At 46.3% G+C, this 20,444-nt stretch overlaps 2 protein-coding genes across 2 annotated transcripts; both read left to right on the forward strand.

Annotated features, from left to right (window-relative positions):
* The first annotated feature begins 3,310 nt into the window (after window positions 1–3,310).
* On the forward strand, window positions 3,311–10,385 carry lrrc3ca (leucine rich repeat containing 3Ca). The gene is made up of 2 exons (XM_056577295.1): window positions 3,311–3,791; window positions 8,707–10,385. The coding sequence occupies exon 2, from the start codon at window positions 8,806–8,808 to the stop codon at window positions 9,604–9,606; it is 801 nt and encodes a 266-aa protein (XP_056433270.1). The 5' UTR covers window positions 3,311–3,791; window positions 8,707–8,805; the 3' UTR covers window positions 9,607–10,385.
* A 5,200-nt stretch (window positions 10,386–15,585) lies between these two features.
* LOC130371477 (uncharacterized) lies at window positions 15,586–19,111 on the forward strand. The gene is made up of 5 exons (XM_056577265.1): window positions 15,586–16,500; window positions 17,043–17,227; window positions 17,913–18,023; window positions 18,138–18,278; window positions 18,895–19,111. The coding sequence occupies exons 1-5, from the start codon at window positions 16,485–16,487 to the stop codon at window positions 19,102–19,104; spliced, it is 663 nt and encodes a 220-aa protein (XP_056433240.1). The 5' UTR covers window positions 15,586–16,484; the 3' UTR covers window positions 19,105–19,111.
* Window positions 19,112–20,444: the final 1,333 nt, after the last annotated feature.

Here is a 20,444-nt window from a genome sequence, read left to right on the forward strand (position 1 = left end):
GTGTGTGTGTGTGTGTGTGTGTGTGAGTGCGTGTGTGACTGTGTGTGTGTGTGTGTGTGCGTGGGTGTGCATGTACATGCATAAGTGAGTGCATGTCTGTGTCTATGGGTAACAAAGTGGTGGAAGCTGATTGAGAAAACGAGAATGAAAGGAAGTGGGAGGAAGTGTGAAAAAGAGAGGAGGGAGAGTGAGCAGGAGAGGGAGGGAGATAGAGAGAGAGAGAGAGAGAGAGAGAGAGAGAGAGAGAGAGAGAGAGAGAGAGAGAGAGAGAGAGAGAGAGAGAGAGAGAGAGAGAGAGAGAGCAGGAGAGGGAGAGAGAGAGCAGGAGCAGGATGGAGAGAGCAGGAGAGAGAGAGAGAGAGAGCAGGAGAGAGAGAGAGAGTAGGAGAGGGAGAGAGAGAGCAGGAGAGGGAGAGAGAGAGCAGGAGAGAGAGAGAGATAAAGAGAGAGCGAAAAATAAAAAGAGTGTCTGTGTGAAAAACAGCCTGTGCATGAATGAGTATGGAGAGAGCGAGAGCGAGAGAGAGAGAGAGAGAGAGAGAGAGAGAGAGAGAGAGAGAGAGAGAGAGAGAGAGAGAGAGAGAGAGAGAGCGAGAGAGAGAGAGAGAGAGAGGGAGAGAGAGAGAAAGCGGGAGAGAAGAGGGAGAGAAAGATAGCCAGTACAGGAGAGAGAGTAGGAGAGAGAAGGCAAGCGAAAGAGAGAGAGTACAGGAGAGGGCGAGAGAGAAAGAGTGAGAGAAAGAAGCGAGAGAGAGAGAGAGAGAGAAAGAAGGTGAGGCAGGAGAGAGATGTGAAGCAGCTCTTTTAGTCCCTCTGTTCCTCAGCTACAGGGAACCACCATGGTTACATCGTAACCAACGTCTGAAAGAATGTAACCTGAGAGTGAGCACGGTATAGCATACAACGCGTCAAGTTGTGTTCGCCTCCCGGTTGGAAGGTAGCAGGTTCGATCCCCAATGTCAAGTAGATCTCCTTGAGCAAGAGGCTGAAATTACTTAAACGACATCTGAAGAAGTGGGAAAGAAACAACAGAAATACCTAAATTAAAAAATGGTGGGCTTTGATTTTCAATATATCCAGGTCTATCCCCCATAGGGGGGTAAGGGAAATACTCCTCAGAGACAGGTAGGTATCTCTTCCCCAGCAAATACAAGCATGCCTACAGAGCACAACCTATAATCAGTACAGTATGGGACGGCGATGCTTATGCCACATCCATCGAGACGCCCACGCTAGAACTTGATATTTGAGGTAATCTGATAATGCCGTGGAATGAAGAATGGCTGCCCGTGCACTCTTGCCTTGCTGAAAGTAATCCCTTTTTCCGCTGTTCCATCGCCTCCTTATGTTCTCGCTCGCAGCGCTAATTTCTTGCTAATCAGTGCAGAAAAGCTTCCCCGGTTGATGATCATGTAAGCGTTATGGGGGCCAGCAAAGGGTGCCATGACAACCCCCCCCCCTCCCCACCCCACTAGCCCCCATGCTATTAGATAGGAACAAGGTTATGAGTTAAGCGGTATGAGTAATATGTAATATATTGTATAAAAAAGTTTTTAACAATGCATCCCGATCTTTATTTTTGGCATGAACAACCCATTTATACCGGTCCAACATAAATTAATAAGAGCAAAGAAATAAATTGGATAAAACCACACATTTTTTCCCTGAAAAAGACAGACTGTGATTGATGTGGTGACTTGGGGCAGCTGGGTGGAGAAGGCTGGGCATGGCTACCTTTATCGATTTTAATTCCATTAATACCTCATGACGGAGGCCCACTTGGCAGGACGTCTGATGGCCGGTGCCTATGTCTGTTATCACAGGTCCGACCCGGTTTATCAGCTGGCACCAGCAGGCAGGGAAAGAAAAGTCTCTGAAGAAAAGCCAAGAAGACAGAGTACTGGCAGCAGGCGGCGGACTTAAGCAAATAAGCAGACGGCGGAACATTTTAACAACCCCTGAAAGCCTAGGAAAAGGCAGCGCTTTACAGAAAATAACTCATTAAGTCTCTGCTTCCTCATTTTGTGTTGGTGTCTTGAGTGGGACGTTGGGGGGCCTGAGAGCAGGCGGGGTCCGCTAGCACTCATGGCCCCGGCTCACTGAGCTACTCCCAACACCTCACACACAGCGGGCAGGGTGGAAGCGCCAAGCTCATTGGTTCAGCCCATTTATAACACTGCAGTGTTCGACTTAAGGTATAAATCTGTCCGGGAGCCTCTGAAACATTGTATTAATCTCTGGCTTTGCTGGGCCCTTTGATCTGGCGCGCCAAGTGAATTGTGTGAGTGCCAACGCCCTGCGCAGTCTGTGTGTACGTACCCTGCAGTTAATGATGTCGTTAGAATCCATTATAATGTTAGGGCGACATACATACGGTCCTGAATAGTGGGGACAGGGGTAGACTGTGTGGGTGACAAAGCACCCTGATTACATGCGTTTGGCTCTGTGCCGGCTCAGAATAACTTGAGTCACACTCATAGTGTTAGATTCTACATGGGACCATATGGTACATGGTACCCATTGTTTCCATGTTCCCCATGTTTCGAATGCCCCTTGCTTACAAACAGGGCAGCCCATTGCTTTCACTGATTCAATGTATTTTGAGGGGGTAGAAAGGAACATAAGTACCATCAAGGGAGGCTAATACCATACCACCACACAGACCACATATGCCTATTGGTCGTAAAATGCAATCGGCCATAACATTTAGCCAATGCCTCATTGTCGTGGTTCTGACAAACTGAGTGACCTATGAGCATACTCTCGGCATATTTATCACATGTCTATCCAAACCAAAGCCTGAAGCCACCAACATCAGAAGCTTATGGATTAAATATTCTAATTCAGTTAGCTCAGCGGTTCTCCTCCTTTTTTCCATCAGCTCCACCCCCCAGGGTTAACGTTGGCAGTACCTCTCTGAATATCCGATGCAGTTGGTGATAAATCCCAGAATTTTATGACGTTTTAAAGCCAACCCCCTTTTAATTCATAAACTACCGCTTTTTTAAGAAGTGTGGCACAAGGATTCCTAAGAAAAATATTATTACATATTTTTTTGATAACTTAGGAGAGAAATAATTTGGTGGACCATCAACAGTGCCCGCGCAGTCCACACGGGGACCGCGGACCACAGGTTAGGAATCACTGATGTAAAGGCTACTGTGGTGATGGAATAGGATATGGATATACCACGGTTGGAGAAACTTTGAAAGCCTTGGCAATTTTTGTTGCCGTTTTAATCGAAGTAGCTCGAGACGAGACATTATAAATACACTAGGATTTTTTTTTAGATAAATGTTTTAGAATTCATAAAAACAGGGCAGATGTGTTGCTCATAATCATGGTAGCGCATTATGACGAAGGAGTTCAATTTGACAGTCTAGTAGTCCATCAGCTGAAGCTGCACAGGGGTAGCTCATCCTGAGCGAGCAGCTCAGTCTGTCACAACACACCGGCGTCGTGTCGTGTGCTTGCTCCATCGCGAGGGCTCCAGCTATGTGGCTTTAGTTTTCCTGGTTGCGTGGAAACTAAAAGGGGCTGCATTGAACGAGCACCCTCGAATGAAAAAAGGGAGAATTTACTGTGGGCGCTACGTGCCTTTGCCTTGGTGTGTGCACAAGTTGGACAGGCTGCAAAAGAGAGAGAACCGTGTGGAAGGGGGAAATCAGAATATTTAAGTGAACCGTGTTGTGGAGTGCGTGGGGATTCGGGATACGCGATCATCTTCCCTGACGGCGGAACTTCGGTCCCTAAATGAAGGATGACAAAACGGCGGAGAAAAGCAGTATAATGTGAGTACGCGTGCAAAAAAAACAAAACTGAAACACAATCTCTTCTATGTTTTTGCCTTTGAATACTGCTTTTTTCCATAACGAGAAAGTTGCATCTGCATTTGCATATTTATAACATGGCCGTGTGTATGTTGTATGTCGTATTGTGTGTGATTATATTGTGTGTGTATAGGCCTAACATTATACCAAGGACTAAATCAAGACTAACTTAAGAGCGACGTATCCCTCCCAGAACCATCATATATGGCCGTGTATCTTCTGCTTTTATCTTGTAGTTAGTGCGAAGAATTGAGACAACGGGGTCTAAAATAACCAGAGAGCTATAGCCTACTATCCAAGTTATTCATATGCATATGATATGCAAAAAAGTTGATCCTATCGATGCAGTAACCTTATGTTTGAATGTATTTACAGTTCAGACCGATAATTGACGAGACCCAATTTAATTAAAATGTCACCAGTAATAAGCTATTAATAGGCCTCTTGTCAGAACTAAATGGCCTTCCTAGATGTAATTATAAAGTCGGCTGAACTCTAGTACCAAACATACTGTTCAGTAAATAAAATGCATGTGGCTATTTCAGGACTAGAAACCCCACCGGGGACTTTAAGACAGGGAAATACAAGAATTAGGATTGACAGTGGCTGTAGATGGACGATAGAAGCTAAAAGCTCTGGAACAAGATTACACTTGCATTAAAAGGCTTTCAAACAGGAGATATGAAGCCACATCTTGTTCCACTCAGCCTAGCCTACTGCCGGTAACCAAATTCAGAACTGTAGACCTATAGAGCCATGAAGGCTATTAGACAAATTTAAAACTAAAATAGATTCAGCTGTGTGTAGAAGCATGCAGAAAAATACACGCTTCTCTAAAACACACACGCACCAACACGCACGCACACACACACACACACACACACACACACACACACACACACACACACACACACACACACACACACACACACACACACACACACACACACACACACACACACACACACACACACAAACACACACACACACACACACACACACACACACACACACACACACACACACACACACACTTACACCTCCACAGACACACACTTACACCTCCACAGACACACACTTACACCTCCACAGACACACACACACACACACACACACACACACACACACACACACACACACACACACACACACACACACACACACACACACACACACACACACACATGCAGTGTTCTCCCTTTGTCTGTTTTGTGGCATCATTAAAACATAAACACACATATAACAACCTCCACCTTATTAGTATTCATAACAAAAATGATTCATTGGGATAGCCGGTAATGATCAATACATTATACATTCGAATCCACTTGAATTTGTTCTGAATTAATTCAGCATAGAAGATACGGCCCACGTCCCCGTATCAGGGACAGGGACACTCACACACACGCACACTCGCTATATCCGTAAGAGCAACAAGTTGCTGTTGTTGAGATGACGTTGCGGATTAATTACGACTCCCCCAATACACACACACGTCTTGCCCCGGAGACCAATCATTACAGCGGCGCAGCGACAGCAGACGAGATTTATGACGAAGGCCAATGCTGACCTTTTTGAGTGCTCAGGCGTCCATATTTCTGGAGTGGATTAAAAGTAAGAGCTTTATTTATCTCACCGAGCAGTAACTCTCACATGGGTGAGACCTGACTGGAGGGCGGTGACGGTGCTGGTGGTAGAATTGACTTTGATGATGGCGGCGGATAGGGCTTAACCTGATGGAGCGGCCCTATTGATTCACGACGGAGAGGTCTCTGTGAGCCGCTGGAGCCGATCCGGGCTGTGGAAGCTAGAGGGCGAATAATATGAGCCCCTGAGGCGTTTTGGGCCTCTTCTCATTTTCCACATTTATTTTCAACGCAATTCACGACCCCCCCCCCCCCCCGTATAACAGGCCGCAGCTGAAAACACACCCCATGGTGCCGGCGCTCCTAAGCCCCTGAAAACACACACCCCATGGTGCCGCCGCTCCTAAGCCCCGGTCATCCCTCTCGCGCTTTCATCCTTTCTTTCCTGCCTCTTCATCCGCATCCACAACGCTCCTCTACTCCGTCTCCTCTTTCCATTGCCTCCCGTTTTCATTCATACTTTCATTGACAGCCCTTTTTCTTTTTCCTTTTCTTTTTATGTCTTTCTACACCACTTGACAAACTATGTGTTCCCCCCCCCCCCCCCCCTCCCTTTTACCCAGTATGCCATTACCCTGGTAGGGCCCTGCCGCATTCTCTACCAGGGTATCTGTATTGTGTTGTCATTGTAATGTTACCGCTCTCTCTCTCTCTCTCTCTCTCTCTCTCTCTCTCTCTCTCTCTCTCTCTCTCTCTCTCTCTCTCTCTCTCTCTCTCTCTCTCTCCCCAGAGCCTCACTGTCGCTCTGCATTTCCACACCGCTCTCGTCCTGTGTCCCTCCCCTGTCCCCTGTCACCCCAACCCCACCCCACCCCAAACCAACCCACTCCTCCTCTTCTTCTTCCTCAGGCTCCAACCTCCCCTTCCTCCTCCTCCTCCTCCCCCTCATCCCTCAGAGTGAAATGTCAGCCCCACCCCATGCTGAGGGATGAGGAAGGGGCCGCCTTTCCACAAACACAACATTAGCCATTAATCTGACGAGCCCCCTGTTTTTTCTTTCCTTCAGACTAGGCCCTCTGATTGGCTGCATCCCTCCATGTTATGCCATTTGTCCATCGATATTGACAATAAGTGCAGACTGATGTACTTAATAAAATACTGTTTAATCGCGATGCTAGGCTTAATGTGTGTGTGTTTGTGTGTGAGTGTGTGTGTGTGTGTGTGTGTGTCTATCGACAGGGCAGCGCAAGGCAGTGCCTTTTTATAATCCTGATCAAAACATAGCCACACAGTGACTCTGTGTAGGAAGTATATTGCTTACTCTTCCACACACACACACACACACACACACACACACACACACACACACACACACACACACACACACACACACACACACACACACACACACACACACGCATGCACACAAAGACACACTCTCTGAAACACACACACACACACATACACCGCTCCTGTGAGCTGTCCTCTACCCCTTCACGTCATGCGATACCAAGAGGTACTTCCAGATCGATTTCATTTTTTAATCTTGGTAAGTGGATCTTGCCGAGACTCTGGCCGTTCTGGAGAACCACAGAAAGTATTTTGGGGGCCGGAGGTTCCTCTAAATGCTTTGGTAATCCCGGCCCCGCGCCCACATGTCGTGTTCGTCGGCTGTGGTCTGTGTTCATAGCGGTAGCATTCAGCCATACAAAAGGGATTGGGTGGCTAACATTGGTGCTACAACATTGACGGAAGGAAGGTTTTCTGGGGGAGATTAGTAACGGGATAGGCCGTCCTCCCCTGATCAGCTATTAATGAAGCGTGTCCGTGTGGGGAGCCATGCTTTTAGAGCGCAGAGAGAAATAAAAAAGTATTGATTACAGAACACATAAACAAGCTGGTACGTTCGTGTTACTTGCACTGCTGAATACTCCTTTTAAATCAGGTGCTATTAGGTTGGGGAAAACACAGCTGACAGCTGCCACTTAAATTGATTCAGGAATATTGGACCACTATACAAAATAACCAACACGGTGACGACAACAATATGCATGCAGTGGATACACATGTTTACTGCTGCTGTGGCAGGGGTGTTGATAATGTTGTGTCACTGTGGGTACTGAGAAAAAGCCAGCACTGCAGGGATGTCAATTATAGAAGACTCTGAGCGCGACCACAGCCATTTGTTATCTTGTTTGTTTCTGACTGGCCAGGATGCTGTTTTCTTTTGCTGTTATTATTAGCCCCGATGTTGCTAAGTATCACACACACGGTCTGGCTTTCCTCATAGCTGTCGGGGAAAAAGTCCTCATCCTTCGTTCATAATCATAATCTCACATTTCATGCAAAATGCCACCGCACGGATGGAGAATATGTTGGGGTTCAGGGATCGGTGTTGTGACCACAGTCAGGGTGATTAGGATCTGCGAGGTGCTATGCAACAAAGATATGTTAACTGTGCAAAGATATGTTAACAAGCAGCAACTGCACATCCAACCATGTCAGCCTATCAGAGGTGCTCCCTGGTCCACCTGGTATAAATCTGTCATTATGTCCATTGCCCACAGTTTGCTTGTTGATTCTCTCTTACATTGAGGTTCTGATCATGCATTAATCTTTAATGTTGTTATTATGTGCCGATGCCGATACCGTTATTAGGGAGGGAAATATTATCGACCGATATTCAAAATATACAGTAGATCTATTGTCAGTTATTCAATATTGTGGTACTCTGGAGCAGCTTCTTGTGTTCTGCTGCTCACCCTCCAGCATTGCTTCAGGCCACAGCAACATCGCATTAAAATCATGAGCTAACGGAACGGGAGTTAAGTGTTGGAAGTGTTTATGTGGATGTGCTCAGTTGAGGGTTTTAGAGGTTCAACACACATAGTAAAGAGGTAATTACGTTTATACATCAACACCATTGATAACGTTTTCATATCGGCAAACATAAACACTGATAACAATTTATCTGTGATAGGCCAATACCTGCCGATAAAATATATGCCGACATCTTGCTCCAGTTGTTTGAACTCTTTCTTGTTTTATAGCTCTAATAGCATACTTTGTTTTGATTCACATCAAAGTCATCCACTTCCTCTCCCTCGATCAACTACATGCCCCCAACTGCAACAAAAAAGAAAATAAACGTGTCTTTCTAAATCCCTTAGCTAAAAAGGAACTCGTTTTTTTTTGTAGAAAAATCTCATATTCGCGTGTTAGTAGAGTGTACGCTGTGATAATTCTCAGCCCGACCCTAAGACCTTTCCATTGTATTCCCCTTCCCGTAGGTTAGCCATCTTCATCGGGGGAGGCTGACACTCCGGCGGTCCGTCCCACGCGCCGGTCGTCCGGGGAGGCTCCCCGGGGCATGCCCAGTGCCCGACACCATGCCCATGGCGGCAGGCTGGCTGCTGCGCCACTCGGTGGTCATGTGTCTCCTGCTGCACAGCCTGGTGCTGATGACGTGCTGCTTCCACCACGCCGCCACCAGCTGCTCGAAGAACTGCTACTGCTCCGAGAGCGAGGCCGGCGGCAAGACGGTGCGCTGTAGCAACCTCCAGCTGACGGAGATCCCAGACGACCTGCCCAACGACACGCGACGCGTCTACCTGGACTTCAACCTCTTCACCGCCGTCCCCGCCAACGCCTTCGCCGGCCTCCCGTACCTGGCCACGCTGGACCTGTCGCACAACGAGCTGGCCCAGCTGGAGCCCGGGGCCTTCCGAGGGCTCGGGAACACGCTGCAGTTCCTGGACCTCTCGTCCAACAAGTTGACGAACTTCGTCCCGGAGGCCTTCGAGGGCCTGCGGGCCCAGGCCAACCTGACCAACAACCCGTGGCACTGTGACTGCAGCCTGCAGCTGGCCCTTCCCCGTGTGGACCTGGAGGCCGCCTCCCTGGCGGGCATCGTGTGCCAGACGTCGGACCCGGCGGACATCGGCGTGGAGGGTCTGGCCTTCCTGCTGGCGCCGGAGATCGACCTGTGCGTGATCATGAAGAAGACCACGGACGTGGCTATGCTGGTCACCATGTTTGGCTGGTTCTCCATGGTCATCTCCTACCTGGTGTACTATGTCAGGGCCAACACGGAGGACGCCCGCAGGCACCTGGAGTACCTCAAGTCACTGCCGCAGGTCAGCATACCGGGCAAGTCCGAGGAGTCTTCGACCATCAGTACTGTGGTATAGCCCCGGGAGACAACTTGGGAACAGAGTGACCCAACGGTGGCCTGCTGTCATTGTTCGCATCGGAGGGGGGAACCGGTGGGCAACAAGACATGTGTCCGTTGGCACAAGGGAAACCAGGCCTGAACAATCCAACCCAGATGAATAATTCATCAATCAGTGGCCCATTAGGAGTTTGTAGGGGCTGAGTTGAAGGGTCCTGACTGCAACTAAAAGCAGAAGGAGGAGGTTTTTTGTTGACTTCCAAATATGGGATTTAAATGGGATTTATCCAGTGGTGCGTAGACCCTCTCCCTGCACCTTTTCTCACACAGACGCCATTCAGGAGGCTATGTCAGCGAGCTAGCCTGCCGGGGAATTAAAAACAGTTGTAGCCCTGCTACAACAAACTCTTGACTCACAATTATTCCGTATACAATACAAAGTGTATTCCATTAAAAACCTTCAATGAGGTATTTAATAGTATATTAACAGCGAAAAATGTTGTTAGTTTCAATTAAAATTGTCTTTATAAGAGTTCCTTGTGCATATTTTTGATGAAGGCTCTTCCCCACATCACGACTATCTTGTAGACACAGAAGGTATGAGAATTTGAATTTGAGGAATTTAATTTGAATTTGACAGCATTAGATATTCCTCCCGCGGTGTGGATGGTAATCACTTTGCCGTAGGATGAAGGGCGCTCCGGCAGGTCTATGATGTTTGGGATAGATACCATTATATTTTTTTTACTACAAAGCTTCGATACTGATCAGACCTGAGTAGGAAAAGAGGTCAGAGCCGCTGTCTCCCGACACGGCCGACAGGAAGCTAATCTACGTAACCCTCACCGGAGATGGCGGATAACCCGCCCCCCTGCTGCCGTCAGGGACGGGGTCTGTGGCAGGTTGAGGTGGAGGGCTGCGGGGGAGAGAGGCGGGGGGGGGGGGGGGGAGGCAAAGGGCTTTTGTACGTCAGAGCACAATGCTTTCGTGCAAATAAACAACCTAATGGGAACGGGGCTGCGTGTTCCCTTTTAGCGGTGCTGCTTCCTGGGGCTTTAAGAGCACTCTGTAGCCAGCCGCTCCCCAGAGGGGAGAGGGCTGTGCGGCATTTATGGCGGTGCTCTGTTGGAGAAGACCACCCCAACACCGGCTGGGAGACAGCCACCCACGCCGGCAGATGTGGGGTGGGCAGGAAGGACGGGGGGACGGGGGGGGGGACGGGGGGCAGTACAAATGGTGCATTCGTTAAAGGCTGAGTGTCTTTCACGTTCATGTTAATCAAGGTAATACGCCGCTAATCAAGGTACTTTGTCTCCAGAGCTGCATTTCAATGTGCTCGGAGGAGGCCGCTGGGGCTCTGCCTGTGTTTTATCTTCCCTCCGCGGGGGTTCTGTAAGGCTTGAAGCGCGGCAGTTCTGGATCCATGCGGTCTGGTGAGGTCACTCCCGGGGGGGAACTCTAGCTGAAGAGCACTGCGGCACGGGTGGGGGGGGGTTTGACCTGCTTGTCCATTAGGGGGGCCATGGATCACCTCATCCAACGGCCTTACCGACCCAGGAGAGGGAGGGAGAGAGAGAGAGAGAGAGAGAGAGTGGGAGGGAGGGAGGGAGGGAGGGAGGGAGGGTGGGAGGGAGGGAGGGAGGGAGAAAGAGAGGGGGATGCACCTTGGTTTACATCTCTCACTGATGTCATCAGCTGACCTCAGCGACCACACCACCAGTGATGCAACCACCTAGAAACCATCTCTACTTTACAACACAAATACAGAAAACATGAAAACTGAGTGACTCTGCAAAAAAAATAACAGGTGTCCTCCACTGCCAAGAGGTAGACTTGCAAGCCAAGTTTAAATCTGAATTCATTAAGTAATTAATGAACTCGGGTTGTTGTGAGCAGTACCTAAAAACCACATTAGGTAAATTGAATCCCATTACAAAAGACATAATATTACCGTCCACAATCAGGCCTGTGATGGTGAAAGGTAATGATTAAGATCTAATCCTTACCTTAGGGGGAAGGGGGGAATGCACATGGCTCTTTAGCAGTTGGCCCGCTAAGGGTGCCTTGTTGCCATAACAACTTACCTAATCAGATCATCTCAAGATCATGAGCAGGTCGTGTGTGCATCAACAAGGGTTTCCCTGTCCCACCCCCCACCCAAGCACCCCCCGTACCACACAGACCGGAGCCACTAAACTATGTATGACAGCCACAGAAAGAACCCCGGAATAGGGGGACCGGGGAGACTCAATCCATCTTTTAGCTAACGTGACCCATTTCCAGAGGGAGAGAAAATACCACAACAGAAAACCAACGAGATACAGACAGGCAGACGAACAGACAGACAAGGCCACAGGGGTACAGCTGCCCCTCCTCCAAACCTCCCAAACACATCACCCACTGACCTCATCTCTCCCCCTCCTCCCCCCCGTGTATCTTCCCACTCTTCCCTTCCCAGGGGTGACAGCTCAGCTTTTCTGTTTTTTTAAGTACAGACCGCCGACTCACTATCTGCAAGGCTCTATCTTGTCGCTCAAGTTCAAGGGCAGCCTTTTCGTATTTATATATCCTATATATATATTATATATCCTAACCCTAACCCTAACCCTAACCCTTGTTACCGGGCAGATTCACGTGTTTTTTTTTTTCTTCCTTTCAGTTAGTTCCTCTTTAGCCTCTTTAGCTTTGTGGTTGACGGCGCTTGTCGGCGTGAGGTTATTGATCCTGACAAGAGTTCGCCTTCAGTAACTCTCGGTGAGGCCTCCCGCGACCCACAGACGATTCGATAGCACTGAAAAATAGATGGGTTGCTTTCCTTTGACATTTCCTTGCTTCCAGAGAGATCCGCTCTCTCTCCCTCTGCAGAGAGAGGCCTGGCCCGTTCCATAGAGAAAAACATGAATCATAACACTCGACGCAACCTATAGTCATGCACTCCTCCTTGCATTCCTGCAATGCTATAGTTTCTTTCGGTTCTTTGTGTATTTGTATAGAGGTGGCCATGGGTGTGTGTACGTTGGTGTATGTGTGTGCGTGTGTGCGTGCGTGCATGCATGGGCGTTCGTGCGTGCGTGTGTGTGTGTGACGTGTGTGCCTGCATGAGTGCATGACTGAGTGAGTGAGTGTTTGTGTGTGTATGAGTGAGTGAGTGAGTGCATGTGTCACCGTCTGAGTATGTTTTTCCTGGGTCATTGTGCTTACTTACTGTGCAGCTATTCTATGAGAGTGTGTGCTTTCCATTGTACACTTGTATGTCCAACAGGTGTGTATGTGTGTGTCTGTGTGAGCGTGGAGGAGGAGCAGGGGGAGGGTGGCGGGGGGAGGGGGGGAGGGGAGGGCGGGGCTGGGCAATCGGGTAATGTAACACCCTCTGTTCCCCCAGCACAAATAGCTGTTGCCTGGGCTTAAGATATGTTTCAGTGCAGCCCGCCTGGCCCCGCCCGCTGCCCTCGGACACGTTACACTGGTGTGAGCATTACAACTGCTGGGCAATGGGACACAAAGTCAGGGGATAGGGTGACACATCCAATTCCACAGAGCACAACTCACTCTGGCGTTGGGTTGCAGGTGAAACAGTTTCCAGGGGCCTGAGGGAGAACGTGTTGGGTCTCTCTCTCTGTCTCTGTCTCTGTCTCTGTCTCTGTCTCTGTTTCTGTCTCTGTCTCTGTTTCTGTCTCTGTCTCTCAGAATGATGGGTTTACATTCAGGCACTTCAGGTGCCCCCCTATTTGTTTTTGGTGCGGCAGCTTTGGAGATGGGGGACAGGTTAGAGTTTAGGCCACACACGTGATGATGCGCGGGAAGGGCTCCTTCATTGCAGATGGGAGTTGCCGAAGGCGGAACACGTGATTAGAACGGCCTATTCTCGACGTGTAAACACAACGTGGTGGTTTATGAAGGCACAGCGACCTCTGTCTGTCAATACATGCAGGTGTAGGTAAAAGCGTTGTTTTAATTTGCTATATAATGTGATGAAACTTTAATTTCTAACTATTACCATGAAGGAGGCGGCGATTCGCATATTATACATCAAGGACACAAGTTGACCTTCCGGATCCAAGACTTCGGGATTCAGCCTACCTTTTTGCTGGGAGTCGAACACTAACAGTCGAACACTAGTCACTGCATTATGAAGCGAGTTTTGTCACATATTAAGAAAATATGTCGCCTCAAAGGACCTGTTTTACTTTTGTTTCAACCACTGTCAAATCATAACAGCTGGCCTAAAGCGATAGCTCCAGAAAGACTTCAATGCCAACTTTGGAGATAAAACTAATGTTAAAGAGGCAGTGAATGGGCTGTTTCAGCTGCAATTTGAACACTTGGATAAAAATAAAATGTATAGTGCTGAGAGTTCTTTCAAGGAGAGGGGCGTGTCATCCCCAGGGTTACGACCCAGGCCGACTTTTCGCGATGTTTACATGAAACGCCCATAACCCACATTGTGGCGTTATTCTTTAAGTGTCCGAGATGCTTAACCCTTTCTCGGACACGGTCATTAAATAAACCGCTGCTCAGACAGAGCTGGCGACAGATATTTCTACTGGACAGTTATAGAGTAGATAAAGATATATTTAAAATATATGTTCTTTATATTCGTTTTTTCTTTTAGGGCGACCAGCTCCCACCAGAAGGTGGCGCGCCCGAGGCGACAGCCTATATGGCCTATGCCTTTAGCCGGCCCTGCATATTGTATAGCCTACATGGAGCTGAAGCCTGCCAGTATCTCCAGGCTAGTCATCTCCCTACTGAGAATATATAGGCCTAGGTCAGGAAACTATAGACACCACCACATGCATTCACATCATGATAGTTAAGATACAAAAACACACATATCTCAGAGCAGGAACAGAATAAGGGAATGCATTGCCTTTAGGGAAAACAACTGTGACTAAGTTAAGATTTTGACTCGACAGACATGCATAATTAATCAACTTCATCCTGCACTGCCGCTTTAAATAGCCTATAGCTAAGTTGTTAAAATCTTCAGATAGGAAAAGTTGGGTCTGTTTGAGGTGTGTAAATGACATAGACATGTAGAGACCACTGCTGAAGAAGAGAAAGAAGGCATGGCACAAAATGAAAAGTAAACATGGCTGCTTTACCAGAAGTGACAATGTCTAGTGACGGGAAGAAGAGATTTCTGGAGAGCAACCCCCATGCGTCTTTCTCCTTCCAGTATCATTTCCCGTTGGGCCGGGGGATATTGAGTAGGAATGTGATGCTAAAAGCATTCAAGTGGGTACAACCATGGAAATAAAATGAGATTGGGCAAAGAATAATAATCTTGTGAGTCACCTGGGTTAAAAATTCTTGTTAATAATACAGCTCAATTTAATTTTGAGTCACATGTTGTCTGAAGTTCTACTTTAAATAGTAATACTGAATGTTTATGTTTAATTAGTCCATTTGTCATTAATATGCACACCTCGCCTTCAAAATGGTTAGGGCATTAACTCATCGAGTCCCGTTGGGCAGAGATGCAATTATACAAAATAAGGATACAATTTTAATTATGCATGACAAAAAGCAGCAAGCTATCAAAATAACTATTGCATTTCAACCGAATTGACAAAAAAAAGAGCTACAGGAGGTACAATTATCATTATTAATAATGATAATTGTACCTCCTGTAGCTCTTTTTTTTGTCAAGAGCTTTTTATTTTAACGGTTATAAAATAAAACTATTAATTAATAGTTTTATTTTATAATCGTTTGGTCTGTGGATAGCCATGAACATGTCGATGCTTTGGAAAAGGAGACACGGGCCTTTGTTCCACCTTCTGAATACCTTAGTGGTTTGAATATACAGAGTTTATTATTTTTTGACGATCATTTCTAAGACTTTGAACAAAAGAGTTTCAACCACTATCATTCGACCGCCGGGTGGCGCTGTGGACGAACAGTGGCCTGCACGGTAATACAAACGAGCATTGGTGTTCACTCCACTGGCAGGAAGGCATCTCCACCTGTTATGGTCGGAGAGAGTGACGGGGATTTACTCAGAAGAGATAATTTAATCGGCTAAAAGCACGCTATTCGGGTGTGTCGATGGCAGAATGACCTTTCCTTTTGTAATATGTGTTCCCATTAAACCCACAAATGCCTAAATGTTGATCACTTAAGGAGTGTACTGATTCAGATTCAGATTAGGCTATTTATTGCTGATAAAAAGCATATTATGAAATATGGACATATCAGTCGTTCACGCCATATTAACATGGAGTGAATGACATATTGCATACTGACATAAGCAAGAGTTATGGGAGAGGGAATTCATTTGTCAACCCTAAAAATATGAATGGATTGCGTTATAAGATTTGAGGCGACTTGTGACTTGAATATCACACCGAACAATTGCCTTTAAACAACTACAATATCTTCGGCTGTATAGCCACTGCCTGAGGACAAAAGGAAGTTCACATTTATCTTGAACAAGTCCTATTCAATTCTACATAATATAAAACAAACTTCTAGAACTAATACGCTTCTTCTGAAGTCAGTGCGACAATAGATGAGTAATAGGGGCAGGATGGTTTAGCTCAGTTGGAATCCACCAGAAACCAGATAAAAAGGTTTTGGATTCGAACCCCAATGTCCAAAGGCATCCTTGATCAAAATGCCCATATTGATGATAGCTTAGTTAATTTACATTTAATATATCCTTGAATTATTATAATTATTGTTATTTCATTGTTTAATTGTTGTTACTTGTAAGTATTGTAGTTGTACATAATTTTTTTTTGTGAAGCTTAAAGGAGGCAAAAATCTCTTGAGGTCATATGTTGAACCAAACTTCAGGGAAATCCCCCAAAACACTTCAGTATAATAAGTTCAACAAATCATGGATACCTTTTACTAGCGATCAACTTTGGTACCCTGGAGGAGCTCCCAAAAATGAACATTCTGATTGGTAAGTAATGAGCCAATCATCGCTCTTGTTTTTCGCTGCTCGCTGAAGTCAACTTTCTCGGACATCACTGTCTGGGCTTCATGGCAGACGATCGACAGCCTCTATGGATCTAATTTAACTTTTTACTCTTATTTCATTTAAATATGAAATAATTGATGACTTGATTTAGTTAAATTTAAGTCGGCACCATAGTACATTTTACAGGAAAATTAATACGTGAGTGAATGGACAAATCACGCTGCTTACTGGTCTAAACTTCAGGATTTAACAAATATTTGCAGTAAAAAATGTATATCAATTATTCTTTTGCATTTTATAAATAGTCCTGTGACATATCATTTCTCATCACCGGGGATTACCGCTGCACTGTTAATTTTAGCAGGCGTCTCGTGTTCCGCCGGACTATATCCTCCCTGGACTGGGGGCGAACGGTCGCTCTGTTCAGCTCCATGCTCTGCCTGTGGATGAGCTTTTTGTTTGGACGCGCTCGGAATCAAAGACCGAGTTGAGTTGTTTATACGTGTTTTATCACCACCACACAGTTTTCGCCCTTCCGCTCTACATGGCTTCCTTGGTTCGGAGCGCACCTCTTCCAGGGTTATCCGGGGATAACTTCAGATCACTTGTGGATACAGATTTTTACAACAACGTCGACATCAGCCTCAGTATACTGAGGAAAATCGTCCACGCCATTCCCGAGACGCACAACGCATGCCTCACCTCAAAGGTAACGATTCGTGGTCTTGGAGTGATGTTCATTTTTCTATTGCGCATGAAACTGCTTTAACCCTTGAAGGCATTTTCTCAAATGAGCTTGCTTTGAACTTATAAATAGCTTGTTGCTTACGAGAAAATATGATATTTCAACAAGGGCAGATCGTTTCGTAGGATAGATTTCGGTTTAGTAATCGCTGGAAGCCTCTCGATTTGCCCCCCCACCTTGCAGAAACAGCAACCCGTTTAAAGGCTACATGTGTTTTAAAGGGTGATGTAAGGTCAATGCTGATGGTTTATCTCTATATTCTGTCCTGTAGTCAAACGATGTCCCTTTATACAAAGTGATAGTCAGAAGCCTAGTTTACATGCTATTCGTTTTTAAAGGGCCAATGTGCAAGAATGATGCAGGTTGGTTTATCTGTAGCCCTATCTTGCCACCTGTAGATCAATGTCCCTTTATACAAAATGATAGCCAGTAGCCTATCATACGGTGCTTTGTAAGATAGAATAGCCTAGACATTATTGAAATGTAAACTTTCTGCGTCAGCTTTTGTCTAAAGAATAATCCTTGAATAAACTGACAGCTAGAGTTCATAGTAAACTCTTAAAATCGTGTAAGAATAATACTGTTTTCAGTAGTATTGCATCTGTTGTCGTTCTACACATACTGATGTTTGCTTTCTCTGTTGGAGCAGGCATTTGAGCTCAACTCGACAAAAGGCGAGTTTAAGTTGGTGGCAGAAAGAATTGGCATTCCCGTCTCCCCCGTTCTTCATCTGAACAGAACGTTAGAACATTCTACTATGGTAAGAATCTTCTACAAAACCTGGAAAAACACAACTAATAACCTTAGCCTCTAATGTTGAAGAACAAATATTCTAAATTCACACCTTGATGACAGAATGTTTTCACAATTTCAGGAGAGCAGTTTGGTCACGATGTCTGAGGGCCTTCTGCTGCATCAATCTCTGCTCAGCAACATTTCCACTCACCTGGGACCCCAGGACACAGTGACAGAGCTGCTTACCGACATCAGAGATCTGCTGTTCCACATCCGCAAGGTAATCCAACAACAGAACACTTTAGAACATCTGAACGGATATTATTACGCATGACATAGCAGTGGTTTTCAATCTGTGGGTTGCGTCCCATAAGGGGCACGACCCTTAACCGAAACCAAATCTAAATTTGCCTTGCGTTCAGTGTACGAGCCGGCACAAACCAACAATGAAAAAATCTTGGCCCAGTGTTACACAACGATTTGTCCCGAACCTGTGAAATTGTGAAGTTGCACAGGCAGGGTGCGGGAACTGACCTTCGATAAAAATGTTACCGCAAAACAGCGTCCATCTTAAATTATGCATGCATGATAGGATGTTTTGAAACCAAAAATCTTTTAAAAATGGTAATTTGTCTTATTGCATTGTAATATATGCCATTTTGTCACTGAGATTGAAGAAAGTCTTTAATTTGGAGAAAACGGTTGTAAAATCCTACATTTTTGCCAGTCTCTGACCAACAAGTTCTGCTCTGCTCCGAGCTCAAAGGTCGATTATTTTAGCCAACTTCACAAAAGCATCTTGAAATTCGAGGACCCCGTTACTCACAAAAATCTCACTCACGTTCCCGCTCCCCATTCCCTAATCACATCCCTGTTGTTCCTGTTTCCCTCTACAGCTGCTGAAGGACATCAAGGTGGATTCAGCGGAGCAGCCCGCGGCCCCCTGGCCGGGCATCAATCTGTCCGATGACTTTGATGTTCAGGTGACCACTCACGTCACTCTGCAGCAGCTGCAGGGCTTCGGCCAGGACATGGAGCGGATCCTGAGACGAGTGGCCCAAGCCAATGAGGACGTGACCCAGCCCACCGACTCTGAGCAATTGTAGTGAAGAAAGCCCCCGCACTCCATGCCTCCCACCCCACACTCCATGCCTCCCACCCCACACTCCATGCCTCCCACCCCACACTCCATGCCTCCCACCCCACACTCCATGCCTCCCACCCCACACTCCATGCCTCCCACCCCACACTCCATGCCTCCCCCTCCAGTCTCCATGCCTCCCACCCCGCACTCCATGCCTCCCACCCCACACTCCATGCCTCCCACACCAGTCTCCATGCCTCCCAAACCAGTCTCCATGCCTCCCCCTCCAGACTCCATGCCTCCCAAACCAGTCTCCATGCCTCCCAAACCAGTCTCCCTGCCTCTTATCCTGCACTCCATTCTCCCCCGCAAAATCCGAAGAAACTCAAAGAAACAAGACAAGAGTAGCTATAGGAATCAGAACACAAGGGGGGTATGTCTATGTTTGAGTTTGAGTCTGGATCTGCCGCCACACAGGGGCGGCAGATCCAGATGTGGACCTCAACATCCTGAAAGTCTACATCAGGGATTTCAACATGATGGGAGTATCATGGATGTATCATTTTATTTATTAATAACCGTATTTTATTTATATATATATATATATATAACTTATTTATTTTTTCTATTGTGTATTTATTTTTGGAAACGTACTTTCGATATTGACAGTGATTGGATTATTTTGATATAGACTTTTATTTAAGGGTTGGTCTTGAGTAGGATCTTGGGAACCAGATTGTTATCATAAAGACATTAGCCGCGTTTACATGGACACATCTGATCCGCATAGAAATCTATGCGGATCAGATGTGCCATGTAAACGCGGCTATTTGCATCATGGAGCTGCTGGCAATTCTAATGGTGTAGAATAATAGATAGAATAATATTCAGTAAATGGAATGACTGTGTTCATTCGTGAATGACTTTCAAGCTCCTTAGACCATACTGCCAAACCTCCCATTTTTTGGAAGATTAAAACAAAGCGACAAGCTGGGTGAGACTTGACCAGCAAAATAATTTGGCCCCTCAGTTTCAACTTGCGGTTTCGTTCAAATCGGCCCTTTTGTAATACAGAAGTGAAAAAAGTAATTTTGTTCCGATTTGAGTGCCAAGTGTCTTTTGCCATGACCTGTTTCCGAGAGGAAACGTCACAGGATGTTTGTTGTAGTATCATGCCAGGCCAGACTTTGCAATATGAAGAAATGTAGCAACGTCCCTAACATGTGACTCGACTGACGATGTTGCGTTGGAGTTGTGGGTCATTGTCAAACTGTGTTTTTACTTTTTTTTTTTATTTGAACTGTTTAACCACATGGTCATGTGTTATGATGCTCAGATAATTACTATTTGCGGTGAAGAGAA

The sequence above is a fragment of the Gadus chalcogrammus genome, chromosome 18, assembly GCF_026213295.1.
Source record: "Gadus chalcogrammus isolate NIFS_2021 chromosome 18, NIFS_Gcha_1.0, whole genome shotgun sequence".
NCBI lineage: Eukaryota > Metazoa > Chordata > Actinopteri > Gadiformes > Gadidae > Gadus > Gadus chalcogrammus.